The 18,639-nt window shown below is 39.2% G+C and overlaps 1 protein-coding gene across 1 annotated transcript in view; it reads right to left on the bottom strand.

Moving 5' to 3' along the window:
• Positions 1-4,287: 4,287 nt before the first annotated feature.
• Positions 4,288-18,639, bottom strand: part of ASB7 (ankyrin repeat and SOCS box containing 7) — a 49,119-nt gene continuing 34,767 nt past the window's right edge. Inside the window, exon 6 of the mRNA XM_079914099.1 lies at positions 4,288-7,695. Within this exon, the coding sequence (XP_079770225.1) occupies positions 7,556-7,695 (140 nt within the window). The 3' untranslated portion in view covers positions 4,288-7,555. The remainder of the gene's footprint in view (positions 7,696-18,639) is intronic.

Genomic DNA, 18,639 nt, shown 5'->3' with positions numbered 1-18,639 from the left:
GATGAATTAGGGTAAACTAATAAGGTGACATCCTCCAAGTCGGCAGCTCCACTCAGCCAACCACATCTAAATTGACAAGTCTTATTTTCTATTTGTTAGAGATAAATACCTGACAGAAAAATTTATCAATCAGCTTCTTACAGAAAAATTTCAGTTGAGGCCTCCAGGTAAGAAACGCTTACTTTAAAGTGTACACAACAATTGCTATGTGATACAAGGATTTGTGCAATTTGTTTCAGTTCAACTTTAATTCTAAGTCAAAATGTCCAAGTTCCTCTCTACTCCTCTACAAGTGTCTTTAACTCTCAATGGAAATACATACTGTGAATGTGAGGGATCATAAAATATGATGAAAAGACTGGTGGATCAATCTCTTAGCTGCCTGTAATGAAAACTTAAAGGGAAAAAATGCTGAGTATAAACGCCACTGGCATCGTTGAGCAGCCTCATATATGCAGTTATTCAACTCGCCTTGTAAACACAGAGCAAAACAAAAGCACAGCACAATGAGAATTCCTATCCCCACGCTCAGGAGGCTGGCGATGCCGTTCCTAAGGTCGCCCCCAGAACCTAAGCCCTTTCAGTCATGATTTTTTTTTTTTTTTTTTTTTTTTGCGGTACGCAGGCCTCTCACTGTTGTGGCCTCTCCCGTTGCGGAGCACAGGCTCTGGACATGCAGGCTCAGCGGCCATGGCTCACGGGCCCAGCCGCTCCACGGCATGTGGGATCCTCCCAGACCAGGGCACGAACGTGTGTCCCCTGCATCGGCAGGCGGACTCTCAACCACTGCGCCACCAGGGAAGCCCCAGTCATGATTTTTCAAAAAGGCACAATGGAGACCAAGATGGAACCCTCAGGAAGCATTCTGTAGGAAATTAGAGGCAGTTTTATGGATGTGTGGGCTTTAATCCAGGAACTATACGTATAGAGTCCTGAACCTTGCCAACTCTTGCCAAAATGTAACTCATTCCATCATTGCTCTGTTAACAAGGGGTCAGTTTCTGTTCCACAGAAAACACCGGATGCAAGTGAGGGCCAAGCCACCCAAAGCTGGGATCGCTGAAGAACCAGAGGTTGAGGAGTGCTGGCTGCTGTGCCCTTCACTGCCAGCCACTACAGGCAGGGCCACAGTTACTGAGTCACCTCAATTCTCGACCCATAAAAAAGGGCTTCCCTGCCTGTAAAAGAAAGGGCTTGGACTAGATTAATTCATTTGAAGAATAACAACTGAGCACCCACTATGTGAAAGGCACTGTGTGGCAGGCACCATGGAGAGGAGCAACAGTTAGACGCAGGAGCCAGCTATGCAGTGCTCCCCTGCTACGTAAACAGTGACATCGTTCGTGCTGCCCGTGGGAAAGTGGGGAAGAGCACAGCCGGGGGTGATGAACCAGGGGCTCTACTTCAGTCCCCACCTAGCTGCCCTGAGATGTGAGGAGAGCACAGCGTAACCCATAGAGACACATCAGTGAGCTGGGGTCACTGCTGGGAAGCTCTGAGCTAGACACGCATGGAGGGTCCTCAGGAGAAGTGTGATCCTTCAGAGGCTCAACACACTGTGGGAGCGCAGGGAGGGAGACTCCAAGTAGGCAGAATTCCCCATGACCAGAGCCCTGTGGCATCTCTTTGGAAGTCTGCCATCCCAGTGTCCACACACCATTGATCATATGGGTCCACTGCTCAGTGACCATGATGGAGGGGAGGGCAGAGAGGTGGGGGCAGAAGGGAGGAAGGAACAGCAAAAGACAACACTGGCAGGAATTAGGAGGACAATACTTACCTGAGATTTGGAGCTGGGAAATGCTGATGCTGTCATCCACATGGCCCTGGGTTCCTTGGAAGCTTGAAGGAATAAAGTTACTGGCTGAGGACCAACTGCCACATGTACCTATGGCTCTGGAAAACTGATTCTTTCAGCAAATACTGTTTGAGATTCAGGCAAATAAGACCCAGGGTCCATCCTCAAGAAGCCCACTGGGCAATGGACTCACAGAAAATGATTTCTTAAGAACACATAATAAACCAGGAAGAAATGCAATTTGTTCCTCTCTGGTGCTACCCAAGATGGGAAATGGATGTAGCCCAGACTTATTAGGCTTCTTAAATGATATTATGCTATATTTCCTAATGATATTAAGCTGTATTTCCATCCAGGTAAGGCAGAGAAAGAAAGCAATCAGGGAACTCAAGTCAAAAAAGCAACTTGGCGAGGCCATGATTTGTGCATGTGTGGGTACTTCACAAAAGGGTTAAGTGGACAGAAGTAAGAGAGGGAAAATCTAGAAAACCTCTAGAGAAATATAAAATGGTCATGTACAGTAAGTCTACCCCTACAAGTGTTCTTCTTTTTCAGTAAAGAAAAAGAAAACTGAGCAGTGACCTGACCCAAAACTATCAGAGGAAGAAAAGCAACATCAGCTCAAGACTGAGCAGCAAGAAAAATAAGACTCTGTTTGCCAGATAAAATAGGAAATATCTGCAGCTGGATTACCTCTGTGTCAGTCACAAAGGGTCAGTCTACTCAGCACATAACCAAGTTTCTCAGCTTCAACTGAATCCCCTCATCCAAATTAAGCCATCTCATTTCTGATTCATAAAATACTATTTCACAGAAAAGTGAGTCACTTAGTTACTACCTAATGTAACATAAATTACATTTGCATTCATTTAAAACAATTTCCTAATTACAAGAAAACATAAAAAAAAGGTTCTGAGTGTGATTTTTAAGATGCCGGAACAAACCAAGATTTAATTTAAAATATATAATAACTACAAACAATTACATGATTTTTTCTTAAAGGTCATATCTGCAACAGAAGAGAAATATTTTGCTTTAATCTGATCCTTTACTTCTAATGGTTTATGGGTCTTCAGAATTGATAAAGCATTTTAGCACAACTGAAACCCAGCACAAGGCACTCTGGGCACAGGTGAGTGAGAAATGGAAAGAGCAACACTTGGTGGAAGACACTCCCCCCCTGCAGGACAAGAGACCACGCTCTGCAGCAACAGAGCTATTACCAGGTTTTATTCACACAATGATGATCTCTCATAGGACCTTGTGCAAAGCATCTCAGTCTTTTTTCATATGGGATTGAGCATGTTAACTGTCACTCAGGAATCAAGAGTTTTTCTGGAAGATAAAGAAGTATCTATAAAATGTACAATGATCTTAGAGAAATATAGTACAAGATTTTGAACACTATTTATCAGCAGCATACGAGAAGAGTCATGGGCTCCAGTAGAGCCATATGCTGGCTGACCCTTTGCTTTTCATCTAAGACTTAAGAGACCTTATAGGTAATGACCGAGTAACCAATGATAAAATAAAGACAAATTTGCCTTGGTATCTTAGGAGTCTACATCAACCTAAATAACAGTATCTGGCAGTGGATATTTAAAATCTTTACTGGTATTTAAGCTAATATAAATGCTAACATCAAAGTTTGTCAGACGTGTTAAGAGAACACAAAGCTACATTGTTACATAAATACAAAGATGATACAAAAATCCACTTTCTTTTACCTTTGAAACCCAACTACATGGGATGTGGAAATATTTTTTTATCAAGTAGATAATCTGTTTTATCAATAGCTAGAAAGCCATTTTTGTTAAGTTGTCTTTCAGCTGAAAAAACAATACACTACTTACATCATATTGGAAAAGGAATGACCTCAAGATTTCCAAGCAACACAGCTCTTTTTCACATCTGAACTCCCCTGCTGATCATTAGGAACAGTTTCAGATGTCCCATTCTTGGCTTTCATTTGTGCCAAACCCTGGACAAGTCTGTAACAAGGTTATGGTAGCAAAACACTGTGTTTCTGCACGGGGTGCTAAGTCGTCTGTCCTCCCTTCTTCTTAGCACAGCATCATTCACATTAGTCTGAGGTCTCTCCTAAATCAAGCTGTGCTTATATACAGAGGAAATATGAAAGCAAAGTTATCTTCCTTCTATCTCTTGTAAGCTAATAAACTACCTCAAATTCATTGTTTAACTGAATATACTGTTCTGTGCTTAGAGATGCTGTGGTCCAAACTCTGTCCTCAGTCAAGGTGAGGCAGAGGTGAATACGGCCCCAAAAGGCTCAGTGCTGGATCAACACACTCAAGAATGGGATAGATAGTCTTTTGTTGGTAGGTATTTGCAGAATACTTTAAAAAAGGGAGGGGGGCTTCCTTATCTGATCCAAAATGGTGCTGTTTTCTGTATCACATTCTTACACAATTCCCAATTATCTAAAATGCTGAGGAATGAAAGACAGCGTTCTGTTTCTTTTGACCAAATAGCTGGAAGTATTAAAAAGTTAAGGCAGACTAGAAATAAAACACAATTCCAATATGTTTTAAACCAGATTTAAGTTTTTTTTTTTAATTCAAATTGACCCAAAGCAAAACTTACATTACAAAGGAAGAACAAAATACATTATGATATAACACACTAGGAGTTACATGAAAGCTAAATTTGTGGGCAAAGGGCCTCATCCCAATCACATTCTGGGCTGATGAGCAATTCTGCAAGAAAGTTAGAATCTCAGTTTTTGTATGGTCCACTCTGGTAATTAAACTACACATTTTCGTCTCATAGGGTGTGTATCTGACAAATCAAGCTAGACTCCCTCACGCTCCAGATGTGTACTCTTGCTACTGCCAGAACACTGAATTCTCTAGCGGAAATGCTGTTCCAAGCATGACTGATAATGAATTAAAAAAACAAAATAGTCAAGTCCTCCAAACTAACAAGCATGGATTATTCTGTGGTAAATAGTTTAGAAATATGGGAATTAAATAATCTAAAAAACTTACTCTGCTGTACATTTATAAACACAAATATTTACACACAAAAAAATCTGTTTTTAAAAGATGAGGTTTGAAGTTCATTAACGATCATAATCTTTTATGAGCTGGTTTCTTTGGTGTACTTGCCAAATATATGTCTATAAAGGTTTAGTAATAGGCTTAAATAATAAATTTCAAAAGAAACATAGAAGGATCAGTGACAAATTTGATACTATTCTGAACATTTCAGTCAAGATTCTGGAAAAACCAATCAGTTGATTTTCTGAAAATATTTGTTCTCATTATGTTACTACAGAAAGCTTCTCTGCCAATCAAATTCAAGTGCAGACCGGCACGTTCATCCCTATATTCCACCAGTTACCAACTTGGAGACATTTTAGTTACTGTTAAATATGATATGTGATTGGGATTCTATTAACAACAACAACAAAAACATTCTTTTTAAACTTCCAGAAAAATGAAACCTCAAACAATAAATAATGGAATTATACACTTCTTCATTAAATAGAAATTTTGATTCCAGGAAGAGCATTCATAATTTTTTTCTGAAGTCGCAGCAGCAATACAGAACAAAGAATTTACCTTCATCTGACCTTTTTACTTGGAATTCCCTGACTCAAACTCAGTGGCTAACTTAATTTGGAAACCTTTGACTGGCTGGGGAAAGAAAATCATTTTGAACTAACTGAATAAATTAATAGACACATGAGGAAATAAGTCCTGTGCAAATGTAACATTAACACCACTGCTCAGAGTGCAGGACCCCACAAGCCCTCCCATCTCCTCGTCTCCCTGGGCCCAGGGTTTCAGGGAGAAGTAACACAATTCATTTCTGGCCATGCCAGGTCCCTGATGCCGCAAATGTGTCCTAGCTCTGACCTGGCTATTGGTTTCCAGAATGAGAACACAGCTCAGCTCCTAGCTTCATAAAGGACTCTCTCTCAGAAGATAACTTTTTGGAGATATTTTTACGAAAAAAAAAAAGACAGACCACCCATTTCTATCCATCATGTTCCAGTTACAGTTTTGGGATGGTTACAAAACTGGCCACACTCTTAGTGGCTCCCTGTAGAAGAGGCTATGTAGCCCATCCGTGATCCCCCACAACAACCTCTTCCCGAAGCTGCCCGTTCTTCAGAAACCTGTACCCAGCCTAGGCCCAGCAGATCAGACATCTGATGCCACAGCTACTCTGCATCCAAGAGAATAAACTCTGTGCTTGAGGAAATAACACTGCTGGCTCTGAAAAGGGTAAAGCCAGAGTAGACTCCTAATTCTGCTTAGTTATACTTTTCAGGTGAAATTCAGACAAGAGAAGCCCTTCATCTTGTAAACTTCTGATAACGAATTTATTACTGGTATGTAACTATTCTGAAATTTCCTAAAGCACTAAGAACAATACTGGGATATTTTTAAAGTTTCTTCTGAAACTAATATGATGACAAATCAAGCACAGAACTCATTTCCAAGGGCATCACCATAGATCTCTAATGCCTCTAGAACCACTGTTATTGACACTTTATCATATTTATGTTTACACTGCAAACATATGCCAATCAACCCAGAAAATAACTGTTCTGAAGAGCGTCACTGTGCATAACTTTAAAATAGATAGGAAATGCTTAATTAGCATATTAGGAATTAACCAGATTTACAAATGTGCACCCATTAGAAATTTTACCCTTTAGAAATTTTATTTCAACTGGGAGGAAAAAAACACCATGAAACCACCCCAAATTATTTAACCATTAAAGCCAAATGGTTTAACAATATTTGGGGCTATTTTTAGGGAATACTCTACCACCAGGACATGAAATTTTCGGCTTAAAGTGAAGTAAAAGACAAAGCTTAAAATGGAAATTGCAACTGACATACTATGGTTCTGCAATTAAAATTAGTGGTGGTTCCTGTTCTCACAGGCATGTCAAAGCCAGCTGTGGAATGAGGAACATCAAGTGAAATAATGGATAAAATACACCAGAAAGAGTACTGCACTGGAGGCACTGTTTTAAAAACAGAATACACGGGCTTTACAAAGTTATTTTCTTTCCCATTAGTTTTTTTAAAAGCACAATTCAACTAGAGACAGAAGTTGAGATGCAATGTCTCTGGGTAGTGTACTACAGTTGTTAAAAAAATAAGTTTAAAACAAGAGCACACCAACAGGAAAGCAGAGGTAATGGATTTATGTCATCCAAAGCTACATTAATTAGGAAAAGAACAGTTTGAAACAGCCAATTTGTACTCATTAAAAATGACTGAGGTGACAGCGTTACTTTAAAATTTTCTTAGAGCATTTTCCAGTAGAACCCAGGATGCCCCGGGTAAAACTGTGCCTCCAAACTGTAACAAGTGCTCTGCTGGTTTATAATATTGTGCACGTCAACGAAACCATAAATTTGGAAAGGGTAAATTCTCCACTCCTAACCTGCTTGTGTCATTTTGGAAAAACAATTGTTTTAAATGCAATATTGTATAGAAAGCTTGAACCTCGTAAACTTGGACCAAGAAACCAAATTAAGACCTTCAAGCATGTGGGGTGTGTGTGTGTGTGTGTGTGTGTGTTTATATATATAAAAACATCCCTCCCCTACAATGAAAACCAAACAAACAAACAAACAAAACCTAAAAGTGTATACCTGCTTTCTGATTTCACAGCAAATCAGAAATTGCATAGGATATACTTTGTGCAAGGCAAAAAGCCTTTTAAGTATCTGGAATATAACTCCTAATCTTGCTCACAGTTCTGTGTATATCAGATATCATCAAATTTGTGTTTTAAGTAGTCTTTCATGACCTTGGCAATTGGTAGTTCATCAAGTAGCTTTAGGTTTTGAAGGCCTATACATTGTCGAATTTTAATTCGGCACAGGTCCTGCAAGTTTCTGGGCTGTCCTATAAAGACACAAAAAAGAAAATGTTACAAAGCTGAAAAGCACAACATTTAAGGCGGGCTTTAAGGTTCTGGAAAGAATAGTTTATTTCACCGGGAAGTGTCTCTCTGTGGACTTTACATGCAAAGGATCAGAGAGACTCTAGCTAAGAGGACATGTCCTGGGTACCTTCATACGGCGTCTCATTTGATCCTTTTCACATCCCTGGGATGGTCGATATTTTCACCTCCATTTTACAAATAGGGACACTAAAGATCAGGGATTTTAGTCAATTGCTCAATGTCAGACGACCAATTAAAGCTTTTTAGACAGAGGCTAAAACTATATCTTCTGACTCTAAGCCTGGTATGCCTACCAGTACAAACTGAAATGTCAGTTCTTGTCCCAGGTAGGCCTCTAATATGCTGGGTGAACCAGTGTGAGGCAAATCACTCTTCTGGGCCTCAGTTTCTCAATGTGAAAAGTGAGAGAACTAAAAGAGATGCTTTCTAACATGGCTCCTCCTGTCAGCTCACTGTCCAGGGCACAGAACACAATCCCGGGGAGCTCTCCCAAATGACATCTGCCCCGCTGTTCACCATGATTCTGGACACAGTAGAACTTGGCTGTGGGGAGAGCGTGGACTGGGAGGGCGGGGGGGGGGGGGGCACGGAAAAAGCACCCCAAGCTATTCTGAATCCCCACCTCTTCAGACATGCCACCCTGACCATCTGCCAATAAAAACCTCTGCTATAACCCAACTCAAAAGAAAAATTACAAAATGCAATTTCTTTCACTTTTGAATACTTCGTTTTACCGAATCAATACAGATGACCACAAACACAAGCAAAAATTCTTTGCCACAGAGCCTCAGAAGTGTTTGGATTCACATAAATTCTACTTTCATGTTAAATGGTAATAATAATACAAACTAACATATGTTGAATGTGTACTCTGTGCCATGTAGTCTTATAAGCTCCCGACATATACTAACTCGTTTAATCCTTTTACAAGGGAAGTACTTTGATCATCATCCCCATTTTACAGACTGCTTGCATCTCTAAGTAACATGCTCAAAGTCAAGCAGGATGCTATACTTCAGCGATTCTCAAACTTCTTGGCCTCAAAACCTCTTTACAGGGACTTCCTTGGTGGCACAGTGGATGGGAATCCGCCTGCCAATGCAAAGGACACGGATTCGATCCCTGGTCCAGGAGGATCCCACGTGCCGCGGAGTGGCTAAGTCTGTGCACCACGGCTGCTGAGCCAGGGCTCTAGAGCCTGTGAGCTACAACTGCTGAGCCTGCGCTCTAGAGCTACCAGCCACAACTACTGAGCCTGCGATCTAGAGCCTGTGGGCCGCGACTGCTGGGCCCGTGCGCCTGGAGCCAGGCTCCGCAACAGGGGGGGCACCGCAATGAGAGGCCCGCGCACCACAGCAGAGAGTGGTCCCCGCTCGCCACAACTGGAGGGGGCCCGTGCTTAGCAGTGAGGACCCAACGCAGCCATAAATAAATAATAAATAAATAATTTAAAAAAAAAACTCTTTACACTTCACCATATTAGAAGTTAAAACAGAAATTTCAGAAATACTTAATTCATTTAAAAATAACAAAGATAAACCCATTATATGTTAGTTAGCATAAATACCATTGTTATGAAGGTAACAATATTCTCAAAAATAAATGAGAAGAATGGCATTCTTCCACATTTCTGAAAACCTTTTAAAGGTCTGGCTTAACAGATGATAGCTGAACTCTCATATATGCTCCTACACCCAATCTGTTGTGATGAAACCACATCATCCAGTCTCTGGGGAAGTCCACTTACTCTCATAAAAGAAGGAATATGGAAAAGACAAATAATGTCTTAGTATTATTATGAAAATTGCTTTGACCTCGATATCCTGAAAGGGTCTGGCTAACTCCAGGGGTCCCCAGGCCATACATGGAGTACTACTGCTATACTTAGTACTTACTTGAATAGTACTCATTTACAGGGATCACCATTATTCAAAATTAAGTAATTCTTTATAAACGAAAAAGAGTCCTTAAAACTTAGACCTCTGCTCTGTAAGCCCTGTGCTTTCCAAGAGGTACTTAATACATGGTCTCTTAACAGAATCACAGCTGAAGCTACTGCTTTCCTAAAAATGGCTGTAAGCTAGGGGCATGTGTATCCGTGGATGTCTGCATAAGGATCCCTGTGAGGCTGTAGCACTCACTCATGAGTCTCTTGGTGAGGTACGTCCCCCTCATCGTCCAGATCTCTACTAAAAGGGCACTGCTGAAAGGGAGATGAGGTCAGGTTCCCCATCAGATTCTCTCCGAGCTCCTTTTCTCTACAGTACTTAACAAGGCTATGATTTTACATTTACTTGGTGATTACCCATTAATGTCCATCTTCCTCACATGTTCCATGAGGGTAAGATGATTTCTGGCTGCCAATGCAAAAGTCCAATGCCTAACACAATACTCAACAAATACTAGTTGAACAAATGAACACTTAATAGGCTTGTCCTTAATGTATAAAACAGCTCATTGCAAAACACACCCATGTCAACAGCAAATCATTTTCTAACCTGTTTTGAATTATTTTTCATCACCATTCATGGGCTACCTTTAGGAAAAGAATAAATTATCACTGTCATTTTTCAATAAATGCTTATAGTATTTGATCTGCAAATGTAAACCAGAATATGTATCAGATTTGAATCTTCTTTTTTTAAAGAATTTGATTTTCCTAATAGATGGCAGGTTCTTTTCAAGTATAATATTAATGAAAAGAACAACCACGATGTATTCAGGCAAAAAACAGATGACATAGAATTGACATATATAAATATACATGTGTACTTAAATGAAAACATATCATCTAACAATGTGGAAAACCTGTATTATTGGAATTTACTTAGCTAAGATAGAAAAGATGGAGACAATAGGTTCCAAATAGGGGATCTTCTGATGGTCTCGTTTTGTGGCAGATTATACTCTCCAAAAACGACCGCAGTACCTCCTATGCCTCATGCTCTTTTTTTTACAATGTGACTGGATACCCCATCATTAAGAGACAGTATCTAGGTTCCCTCTCCTTGAAACTGGGTGGGCTCATGACTATGGTGGAACTCAGATCATAGCTTTCACTTGGCTCTTGGGACATTCACTCTTGGCGCACAGCTATCACCACGCCATGAAGAAGTCTCAGCAGTCTACAAAAAGGAACTGAGGTCATTGCCCAACATCCAGGCTGAGCTCCCAGCCAAGTGCCTGCACAACTAGCCAGCCATCAGGGTGAGCCCTTTTGACAGTGGAGAGGCCCCAGTCAAGTGGCTCCAGATGACACTGCTTGGAGTAGAGAAGTAAAATAATCAATTATTATTATTTTAAGCCACTAAAATTTGCAGCATTAGATAACCAAGTGAGATTCTGGGACGTGGAAGTAGGGGGTTGTCATTAAAAAAAAATCTAAAATAGATGGCTTTGTCATTGGGACCAGGCAGGGGGGAAAAGCTTTGACGAGGCTGTTGGTCAGGGCTTAAAGGAAAGTTTTAAAAATGTTACTAGAAGCTGGAGGAAAGGGGAGACTTTTAATTGTTTAATAAGTTCAAGGGAGGCAGCTACAGAAATACTACCACCCTCAGAAGCTATTGGTGCATTAGCCTTTCCCAGGGAAAAATGCACTTTCTATGCCTAAATATCAGAAAGTTTTACTCAGTTTGCTACCGAATCTTCTTAAGCAGTGTGTTGTGGCAGTCTTTTAATGTTTGGGGAGAATGTGATCTTTTGAAGATTTCCTGACCATGTATAATTCCTGTCTGCAGAAAGACCTTGAACGGTAAAGGCCAGAGTGGTTAAAAGCATCAACTCTGCAGCCAGCATCAAGTGCTGGCCCCAGTAGCTCCTGGGTGAGCTACTTAGCCTCCTGCCTTGGTTTCTGCATCTATGAACTAAGGATAACACCATCTACATAATAGGCCTTACAAGCACAAAAAGAATTAGTTTTGGTAAAGTGCTTACAATAGTTCCCAGGCATATAGTAAGAGCTATAGAGTATTTGGTAAATAAATGTTAAAATAGTAATTTTAAATACTTGTAAGGATATGTTTTGCTTCCCCTTCTCAGAAAAGTAGAGGGCTCCTTTTTGGAAGATGAAGCTTCCTGGTGTTAAGACGGTAAGAAAACTAGCTGACAACTTAACAGTAAAAGAACAACTCGTAATCTAGTCCTGGGAAACAGTGCTGAGCAAACTGATGGAAATCATATTCTGGAAATCACTACATGACCTGGATTCGGCAGAGATGTGAGAACTTAGTATAAAAAAGCTGTGCAGTGATGAAGTGAGGTTGTGTCGTTATACTACTGCTCCACAAATATACAGATATTCCCTCACCTTGCCAGGTAGTAGCACTGAGTGAAAAGCGGGCTACATAATAAAGAGTAATAAAGACTAATTGTAATGACTTATTTCTAAGACTATTTAAGGACCCATTTTTTCAAGAATATCATTTTAGGAATAGAAGATTATGACTGAAAAAGAAGTATAGCCATACCTCGTTTTATTGTGTTTTGCAGATACTGCATTTTTTACAAATTGAAGGTCTGTGGCAACCCTGAATTGAGGAAGTCTATCAGTGCCATTTTTCCAGCAGCATTTGCTCACTTCATGTCTCTGTGTCACATTTTGGTAGTTCTTGCAATATTTCAAACATTGCCATTATTATATTATTATGGTGATCTGTGATCAGTGATCCTTTTCTTGAAGTTACTACTAGGCTAAAGGCTCAGATGATGATTAGCATTTTCTAGCAATAAAGTATTTTTAAAATTAAGATACGCACATTGTTTTTTTAGACATAATGCTATTGCACACTTGATATACTACAATATAGTCTAAACATAACTTTTCCATGCACTGGGAAACCAAACAATTTGTATGACTTGCTTTATTGCAACAGTCACTTTATTGCAGTGGTCTGGAACAGAACCTGCAGTATCTCTGAGATGTGCCTCTTATTTATTTTCTTGTCAATATATCACTCAAAAGTATTTACTGAGCACCTACTATGTACTTAAAAATGCACTGTCCCAGAGATTAAAGGGGCAAGAAAAAGAAGGAGGTGGTGGCAGAGGAAAAGAAGGCAGAGAAAGAGAATAAAGGGAACAAAAGCAAAAAACCAACACATGTGCATGCTGTTTACCAGGCGTCTTAGAAAATTACTCCTGTCCTCTTAAATAGCAACTGCCTTGTCCATGGGATGACAGGGGAGACCTTGGGGGACATCTCACAAAAAGAGTATAATTTAAGGAATTATAAACACTATGGGGGATGCAGAAACACTACAAACTATTATTCATACTAATGAACTACAATGGGATTACATAATACTTCAAAGGGTTATTAGTCTTTCCATTTGGTAAAGAAGCCCATCATTAGTAATAATTGGGCTGGTATAAAATAGGAAATCAGCTTTTGAAGGGTCTGGTCTAGTATAATTACAAAACCAGGGCAGCAGCATAATTTTGAAAATTAAATATCCTAAAGCACCTCCTTTTGACATGACCACCACTGCATTTATAATAGGCTAAACTTATTTATTTAGCACTCTCCATCTTTGGTCAACATCTGGAATGGTCTCCCAATACCTCTTTGTTTTATTTCAGTTTACCATTTTAAGACCCTACCATAAACACGTTTTATTCCTTTGCTCTTGCCTCTGAATTCCCTTCACAAAGACTTAGTATGAAATGTGTTAAATCTTATTTTACAGGACAAAGGTAGTTGCGAGCTCACCTCAAAATAAAAATCATGGTATTGTAAAATAAAAGGCTACTCTGATTTAACTCTTAGATAGAATCCAAAAGTACACAATGTCAGCCTTGATGACATTTGTCCATTTGTTACATTTTTCTTCACAGGCACACGAGCTTTGACCTATTTTTCTCATTTGCACTAAGCCAAACAAAAGCATATATTGCTTCCTAACAAATAACAGAAATCCCTAGAAACCTACATAAAAAATAGAAAGTAATACAAATATGACAGAAATAGTACAGAATAAGGTAATACTTTCCATATCAAAGAACCTTAAAATGTGGTGTAATTTGACTTAAAACTGTGTACTATTTATTTATTTCTAAAAGTGATTTTAATCATTGGGACTAAATAACCTAATAAGACTACAATGTAGATGTGTAGCAAAATCCCCAATGAGAAGAAAAATCAATAATCAAAAATAACCTTAGTTAAAATGTGTTACACAAATTATTTCCCCAAAGAGTTATACTAAGATAACACTATTTTGGTAAGTCATACTAAAAAAAAAAAAAAAAAAAAAAAAGTGCGAAGAAATTGATTAAAGAAGCATTTGAAAGGAACACAGGAGTAAGGTCACCTGATGCCGAGGGGTTGTATGGGGTCATCTGCTTACATACCTACCTGCTGCTGTGCTGGACTTAGCTGAGAAAGCCACAGCCTAAACTTCACTTTCTTAAAATTAAAGTCATGATTTATATTCTTACTTTTTTTAAAGTTTAAAACTTTGCAGCTAAAACATACTACTTGACTATGACTAAAATTTAAAGACATATTTAAATAAAAACATATAGTGTTTATAAAACAGTATTTTTAAATGCCTGTGATTTCAGTTACTGTAGTGTTTATAAAATAGTATTTTTAAATGCCCGTAACTGATGTTCTAGAAAGTAACAATCTTAAGTACTTGATGGATTAATTTTCTGCAAAACAGTTTATCCAACTCATTCCCATTTACCTAATCTTTTTCTCTTAGAAGTATGAGCCCTTTATTTTTCAAATTCCTTTTGGTCAATTTACTTATTTAAAAAGTTTTTATTTAAATAAAATATTTTAAAATTATTAAATACATTAAAATTATTTAAAATTTAATTTAAATAATTAATTCCTTTTATTAACTCCTTTAATTCCTTAAAACATACAAATCAAAATATTGATACAACCCAGCACTACCTTTTACCTACCACTGAAGCATACTGAGCAGCTGCTTCAAGTATTTGGACAGCATCTACTAGAAACACAGATCAGTGCATTACCTTAGACTCCTCTGGATATTAAACACAAACCCAATTGGCATATTCTCTGCCTTAAGAGTAATTTATACGAGAGACTGCTATGCTATGTAAAAAAAAAAAAAAAAAAAAATGTGTTTAGTGAACAGTTAAGTGGTTAACTTACTCAAGGACTCCTTGGCACCTCTGATATGCTGCTGTGCACGGTGAATCTCTGAAACTGGGATCTAGAATCCAGGGTACTAGTCTTCTAAACTGACTTGCACTCTTAAAATTATAGGACCTCAAAGAATTTTTGTTTATGTGTGTTATATCCATCTATATTCATCATATCTAGAAAATAAACTTCAGAAATTTTAAAAATACTTATTGATTCACTTAAAATAATAGTAATAAATTTATTATCAGTTGAAATAAGTTTTTATGGGAAGAAAAAGCTGCTTTTCAAAACAAGAAAGATTTCATGAGAAGAGTGGCACTGTTTTACATCTCTGCAAATATCTCTTAGGTCTGGCTTCAGAGAAGACTGTTGGATTTACAGATCTGCTTCTGCGTACCATCTGTTGTAATATGCTGTCGTGATTGAAGCAGATGAAGAAAATCCAGACTCACATAGGTAGTTGGAAAAGGAAGTAATATTTTAATGGCCTTTTTAGATAATCATGGATCTTCTTTGATACTTCACCAAAACTCAACAAGAGTTGTTTTTTTAAAGGTTAGATGCAATATGGAATCTGAAACCACAACAATGAACTTCTTTATACTCTTTCACATTAAAATCCATTGGTCTGTTTTGCCCTCTGAATGGATCTTTTACCCATGCATGATTTTGTAACATCATGCATTAGTCATTTGGAAAATACTGGTTACCTGGGTTATTATGCAGATCTTCCAAATGTTGACCCAATTTATTACATGATATCAAAAAATTACTTTTGCTATTATCTCTACTAATCTCAAAAAAGTCTTTACATGTTGGGAAACTGGCAATATCCCAGTGGCAAATACAAATATACAGGCTTTTCAAAATTCTAACTTTCACTTGAAAGCTCAAATTTTATGACTCCCCATAAATACTGTAAGTTGTTTTCCTTAAGGTGACAAACGCACTTTATTCATTTTCAACAAAATGTCTACCAAATACCAAAGCCTAAACAGCTATAGTTTGGCTGTCCATCCATCCTTCAGGTAAAAATGGTATTCCACCAAAAATGCTGCTGGTTCAGCTCAAACAAATCACAGATGTACTTTTCCTCCATTCAATCACAGCACTTCATTACACAGTAAGAATACTTTCAATTTCCATCCCACAGAATATTTAAAAGGTACATACTGAAAGGGATAAGATTTAATAAAATTAAATCAAAGAGATTCCTAAATGGAACTGGAACAGTCTTTACTGAGATTGCCTTGTGGTGAAGAACACAACTACTAGTACCCTCTGGGACTACTGCCTTGATTAATGCTGAGGTACCTGCCATTTTACCCACCACAGCTCTTACACCATCAGTGCAAAAGTCAGTGCAGAGACACAGATGCAGAGAACGGACATGTGGGCACGGGGGGGAAGGGGAGGGTGGGATGAATTGGGAGACTAGGTTTGACATAAATACACTACTATGTGTAAAACAGATAGCTCATGGGAACCTGCTGTGCAGCACAGGGAGCTCAGCTCCCTGCTCTGTGATGACCTTGATGGGGGGGGACGGGGGGAGGGAGGTCCAAGAGGGAGGGGATATAGGTATACATATAGCTGATTCACTTCATTGTACAGCAGAAACTAACACAACACTGTAAAGCAATTTTACTCCAATAAAAAAAAAAAGAAAAGGCAAATAATATCTTAGTATTGTTATGAAATTAGTTTTGGCCTCATGGGCACCTAAAACTGTCTTGAGGACCCCCAAGAGTCCACACTGTTCTACATGAATCCAGAAACAAAATAAAATAAAACCACAAGCAGCAGGATATCATCCCCTTTAAGAGTGTTTATTGGCAAGAATTTTTAAAAGGAGGGACTCCACGGACTATGGTCTAATACCCCCATCTTTCAGAGAAGGAAACAGACCCATGAGGCAGGTGGAGGCTAATCAGCTTGCCCAAGTTTATTAGGTAAGTCAGACACTGGGTCAAGAGCCCATTAACTGCTCTCTCCACCACCAGACTCAGCTGATTCAACAGCACCCATGACACAGGCACAGCTGAGAAACCTTCAGGACGCTATAAAGGAGACACATGCCTCTGAATACAAGTGGGCAAAATTCTACTCAGCCCAAGGGACCATGGATAGGATGATTTTCGCATTGTAAGTAAAAATGATAAAAATAATGAATAGACTTCTGGTTTCAGCTCCAACATATAATGAACTTGAAGTCCTCGCTCCAGTCCTTATAAGAAGAAAAAGCCAAACAAACTGAAATTAATGACTTATCTAGGACCCATCAGTAAACTGATGTCACAGGGCAAACCACCATAAAATCTGGAGAGAGAATCAGATCTAGAGTCACAGCTGAAATCTGTGCACCTGCAGCAGTAGCTATTGGAGCCACAAACTGGTAGGAACACTTAAATGGTCATTGTGACAAACTGCCAGGAGCTGTGCATGGACCAGCCTGAGAGGGAGAGCCACAGTCTTAGGAAACACCCGATGTTCTGAGCTTTCCTTTCAGGAACCCCATCAGGTTCTCACATGAAGAGCCAATAAAGACCCCCTCATGGCTCTGCCAGGGGGAGGGTGAGAATAACTATCTGACATACACTCAGAAACTTCATAACAAAGTCTGTTCTCCAAGGGAAGAGACTTCACCAGAGTCTTACCCCACCTGGAGAATAAATGTTTCTCTGACTCCAGTCACTGCAGTCCTCCTAGCTCACCAAGGTGTGGGTATTTGGGGGTGGGGGGCAAGGCATGAAACAGGCGAGAGGGCAAAACTGCTTTCTCATGAAATCTCTCTTTCTTAAAAAACTTTCATATTCTGAGTAACTCCTTGACTCGGAAAGTTTACATTGTAGGGCAGGGAGATGATAAGGGGAAAAGAGCACTAGATTAAAATCCCATTGCTCAAGGAGAGTTCTATTATTATTTAACCATTTCTCAGGGTAAGCTTTACTTATGAAATAGTCTTTCTTGAAGTTTTAACGTTGCACCTCTTTTAACAACATTTTCTTGTGCTCTTTCTTGTGCCCTTTCTTGTGCATAAATGTTAATTTTTTCTTTTGAATTGGGCAAACATTCCTACAATCTCTGCTCTTTATCTTCAGCTAGAGAATTTTTGCCCATTCCTATATGCCAGAGTTTCCATAATCCTCTTAGCTCCAAATGGTGTCTGTGCAAATGCTACGTACAAATTATTCTACTTTAATTAACTGCATGCATTTGCATGACCCTCAGAATGACTGTCTCCAATAGACCTCCATCAACGGACCTCCATCATCCTCCATCAATGGACCTCCATCAGAACGTCTGCTGCTGTCTGTCATCACCATTTCTACCTGTCATCAGTCACATCTTCATTGCTCTCTCTGTTGTTGTCCCTTTAGTTTATTTGCGCCACTCTTTTTTTATCTAGTAAAAGAACTAAAAGACCAAAAACTGGCTTCTCTAAGCAGGAAACACCTTTCCCTCAGCAAGGTGATCCTCATTCTCCAGGTAGGATCCTTGGCTCTTCTTAGCTGTATTTACCGTTCCAGGGCACAAAAAAGCTGCTCCTTCAGTTGACTGGCTTTCTGGAGGTGACCACATTGAGTTCCAGCCATTCTAGAAGGCAGAGGTTTCTGGAAGTCTGTCTGTAGAATTAACACCACCTCTTTGTGGCTTCTCCCTCTACTGTGACCAACAAGGCACCCACAGATACTACCTTATAACTAAGCCACTTGACCTGCTCTGTTTTTATGGAGTGTGTGTATCAGAGTTTTTCTGGCAA

This window comes from Stenella coeruleoalba, assembly GCF_951394435.1.
Source record: "Stenella coeruleoalba genome assembly, chromosome: 2".
Lineage (NCBI taxonomy): Eukaryota > Metazoa > Chordata > Mammalia > Artiodactyla > Delphinidae > Stenella > Stenella coeruleoalba.
Note: the sequence above shows the minus strand (reverse complement) of the source record. Positions and strands in the feature narration are given on the sequence as shown.